The sequence below is a fragment of the Bacillus rossius genome (genome assembly GCF_032445375.1).
Source record: "Bacillus rossius redtenbacheri isolate Brsri chromosome 9 unlocalized genomic scaffold, Brsri_v3 Brsri_v3_scf9_2, whole genome shotgun sequence".
Classification (NCBI taxonomy): domain Eukaryota; kingdom Metazoa; phylum Arthropoda; class Insecta; order Phasmatodea; family Bacillidae; genus Bacillus; species Bacillus rossius.
This window is the reverse complement of record NW_026962013.1, coordinates 30,122,076-30,125,861: the sequence shown is the minus strand read 5'-3', so window position 1 is coordinate 30,125,861 and position 3,786 is coordinate 30,122,076. Positions and strand designations below refer to the sequence as shown.

General features: G+C 61.9%; 1 protein-coding gene across 1 annotated transcript; it reads left to right on the top strand.

The window, feature by feature from the left end:
• Positions 1-456: 456 nt before the first annotated feature.
• Positions 457-3,219, top strand: LOC134542895 (multiple epidermal growth factor-like domains protein 6). Its single transcript, XM_063387479.1, has 3 exons — positions 457-644; positions 810-1,330; positions 1,523-3,219. Exons 1-3 carry the CDS (start codon positions 457-459, stop codon positions 3,217-3,219), a joined length of 2,406 nt encoding a protein of 801 aa, XP_063243549.1.
• The last annotated feature ends 567 nt before the right edge of the window (positions 3,220-3,786 follow it).

Genomic DNA, 3,786 nt, shown 5'->3' with positions numbered 1-3,786 from the left:
CGATTACAGTTAGTAATTCGATCGTTATGCCTAAAAAACATTCTGAAAACAAGCCTTTTATTTTTAACCATTTTCACTGTTATAAAAATACAGTTTATAAAGCAAGAGAGCTACGGAAACAGACTATTTATCCGCCTTCGGCATGTCCTTAATGCTTTGTAACCAATCACATTTTCTAGTATATCTTTTCTATGTATAAGTTTTATAATTAACTAAACCATTTTTGAATTTTTTTGTAGAAATAATCTTAAGCCATAATAATAATACTTATTAAAATATAATATTTGTTTCAAGACATAAAACTTCAAATAACGTTTATTATTTTACATAGCCCTAAAGAATGATGTCGACTAGAACGCAGCTTCACCCACGAACCACCACACATTCAAAGTTTAATTAAAACACGCATCATCAAGATACGAATTGTCCACTCGAGTTGACGAGTAAATTTGGAAAATGGTTTTGAATGCTTTTCCCGTGAGCAGGCACCGCTCCGACATGTCGGAGCGTGTTTTGCGAATCACCGCACACGTGTGGCCGGGTGGGCGGGAGAGTGTCTGGGTGGGCTGGGAGAGTGTCCGGGTGGGCTGGGAGAGTGTCCGGGTGGGCTGGGAGAGTGCCGGGTGGGCCGGGAGAGTGTCCGGGTGGGTAGGACGAGTGTCCGGGTGGGTGGGAGAGTGTCCGGGTGGGCGGGAGAGTGTCCGGGTGGGCTGGTAGAGTGTCCGGGTGGGCCGGGATAGTGTCCGGGTGGGTAGGACGAGTGTCCGGGTGGGCGGGAGAGTGTCCGGGTGGGCCGGACGTGTGTCCAGGTGGGCAGGAGAGTGTCCGAGTGGGCCGGGAGAGTGTCCGGGTGGGCCGGACGAGTGTCCGGGTGGGCCGGACGAGTGTCCGGGTGGTAGGAAAATGTCCGGGTGGGCGGGAGAGTGTCCGTGTGGGCGGGAGAGTGTCTGGGTGGGTAGGACGAGTGTCCAGGTGGGCGGGAGAGTGTCCGGGTGGGCGGGAGAGTGTCCGGGTGGGCCGGACGAGTGTCCAGGTGGGCGGGAGAGTGTCCGGGTGGGCCGGGAGAGTGTCCGGGTGGGCCGGACGAGTGTCCGGGTGGGCCGGAAGAGTGTCCGGGTGGGCGGGAGAGTGTCCGGGTGGGCGGACGAGTGTCAGGGTGGCCAACGAGTGTCCGGGTGGCCGGACGAGTGTCCGGGTACCGACGAGTGTCAGAGTGGGCGGAAGAGTGTCCGGGTGGGCGGGAGAGTGTCCGGGTGGCCGACGAGTGTCCGGGTGGCCGACGAGTGTCCGGGTGGCCGGAAAGTGTCCGGGTGGCCGGACGGGTGTCCGGGTGGGCGGGAATGTATCCGGGTGGGTGGGAGAGTGTCTGGGTGGCCGGGCGAGTGTCTGTAAGGCCGGGAGAGTGTCCGGGTGGGCCGAACGAGTGTCCGGGTGGGCGGAAGTGTCTCCGGGTGGGCGGGAGAGTGTCCGGGTAGCCGACGAGTGTCCGGGTGGCCGACGAGTGTCCGGGTTGCCGGACAAGTGTCCGGGTGGGCGGAAGAGTGTCCGGGTGGGCCGGACAAGTGTCCGGGTGGCCAGACGAGTGTTCGGGTGGGCCGGGAAAGTGTCCGGGTGGGCGGACGAGTGTCCGGGTGGGCGGGAGAGTGTCCGGGAAGGCCGGGAGAGTGTCCGAAAGGCCAGGAGAGTGTCCAGGTTGGCGGGAGAGTGTCCGGGTGGGTGGGAGAGAGTACGGGTGGGCCGGACGAGTGTCCGGGTGGGCGGGATAGTGTCCGGGTGGGCGGGAGAGTGTCCGTGTGGGCGGGAGAGTGTCCGTGTGGCCGGACGAGTGTTCGGGTGGGCCGGAAGACTGTCCGTGTGGGCGGGAGATTGTCCGGGTGGGGCGGGAGAGTGTCCGTGTGGGCGGGAGAGTGTCCGGGTGGGCCGGGAGAGTGTCCGTGTGGGCGCGAGTGTCCGGGTGGCCGGACGAGTGTCCGGGTGGGCGGGAGAGTGTCCATGTGGGCGGGAGAGTGTCCGTGTGGGCCGGGAGAGTGTCCGGGTGGGCCGGGAGTGTGTCCGGGTGGGCGGGAGAGTGTCCGGGTGGGCGGGAGAGAGTATGGGTGGGCCGGACGAGTGTCCGGGTGGGCCGGAAGACTGTCCGTGTGGGCGGGAGATTGTCCGGGTGGGCCGGGAGAGTGTCCGTGTGGGCGGGAGAGTGTCCGGGTGGGCCGGGAGAGTGTCCGTGTGGGCGCGAGTGTCCGGGTGGCCGGACGAGTGTCCGGGTGGGCGGGAGAGTGTCCATGTGGGCGGGAGAGTGTCCGTGTGGGCCGGGAGAGTGTCCGGGTGGGCCGGGAGTGTGTCCGGGTGGGCGGGAGAGTGTCCGGGTGGGCGGGAGAGAGTATGGGTGGGCCGGACGAGTGTCCGGGTGGGCCGGGAGAGTGTCCGTGTGGGCGGGAGAGTGTCCGGGTGGCCGGAGGAGTGTCCGTGTGGGCGGGAGTGTGTCCGGGTGGCCGGACGAGTGTCCGTGTGGGCGGGAGAGAGTACGGGTGGGCCGGACGAGTGTCCGGGTGGGCGGGAGAGTGTCCGGGTGGGCTGGACGAGTGTCCGGGTGGGCCGGGAGAGTGTCCGTGTGGGCGGGAGAGTGTCCGGGTGGCCGGACGAGTGTCCGGGTGGGCCGGGAGAGTATCCAGGTGGGCGGACGAGTGTGCGGGTGGGCGGGAGAGTGTCCGGGTGGGCCGGACAAGTTTCCGGGTGGGCCGGGAGAGTGTCCGTGTAGGCGGGAGAGTGTCCGGGTGGGCGGACGAGTGTCCGGGTGGGCGGGAGAGTGTCCGGGTGGGCTGGACGAGTGTCCGGGTGGCCGGACGAGTGTCCGTGTGGGCGGGAGAGTGTCCGGGTGGCCGGACGAGTGTCCGGGTGGGCGGGAGAGTGTCCGGGTGGGTTGGACGAGTGTCCATGTGGGCGGGAGAGTGTCCGGGTGGGCCGGACGAGTGTCCGGGTGGGCTGGAGAGTGTCCGGGTGGGCGGACTAATGTCCGGGTGGGCGGGAGAGTGTCCGGGTGGGCCGGATGGTTGTCCGGGTGGGCGGGAGAGAGTACGGGTGGGCCGGGAGAGTGTCCGGGTGGGCCGGACGAGTGTCTGGGTGGGTTGTCCAGGCGCTGGCAGCCTCGCCCCGACGGGGACGCGACCGCAGGCGCCCCGACGTCCGAGGCAGCCACCCGCCCGCGCGAACAAAACAGGCAGGTGATCGATCGCCTCCACTCAGGGATGCGCGCCAGTAAAGTGTGTACGTAATCTCTCCGGGAGCGACGGATGACTGGCAGGTTGCGGCGGCTAGCATTCCGCTCCCTGGTGCTAGTCTGCGAGAGGCTTCTTGCTTTTTTTGCCGCACGCGTTCGCTACAGTCGCTTTCGTGGCACCTTACAGGAGGAAGGGGAGGGAGATTAATTATGGCTTCGGGGGTCCAAAGAGGACGTAGAAGCTCTTAAATCCTCCTCGCGAGTAGTGAAACGCAAAAAATAAAATGAGAGATTGGTTCCTGAATCAAAACTGCCGGTGACTTTACGTCTTCTGAAGCCACACGCAACCAGATACCTGCAGAATAATTATTATTATCGACTGTAATAATCGATTTTTCTCTGTGCCTGTGATAATTGAGACACGCTCAATTGTACAACACGCGAATTCAACTAAGACACAGCAGTTTTTAAACTCGTAGTAAATATATATATATATATATATATATATATATATATATATATATATATATATATATTAACTTGCTACGATCAGAGACGAGTGTTACTATTCTGCC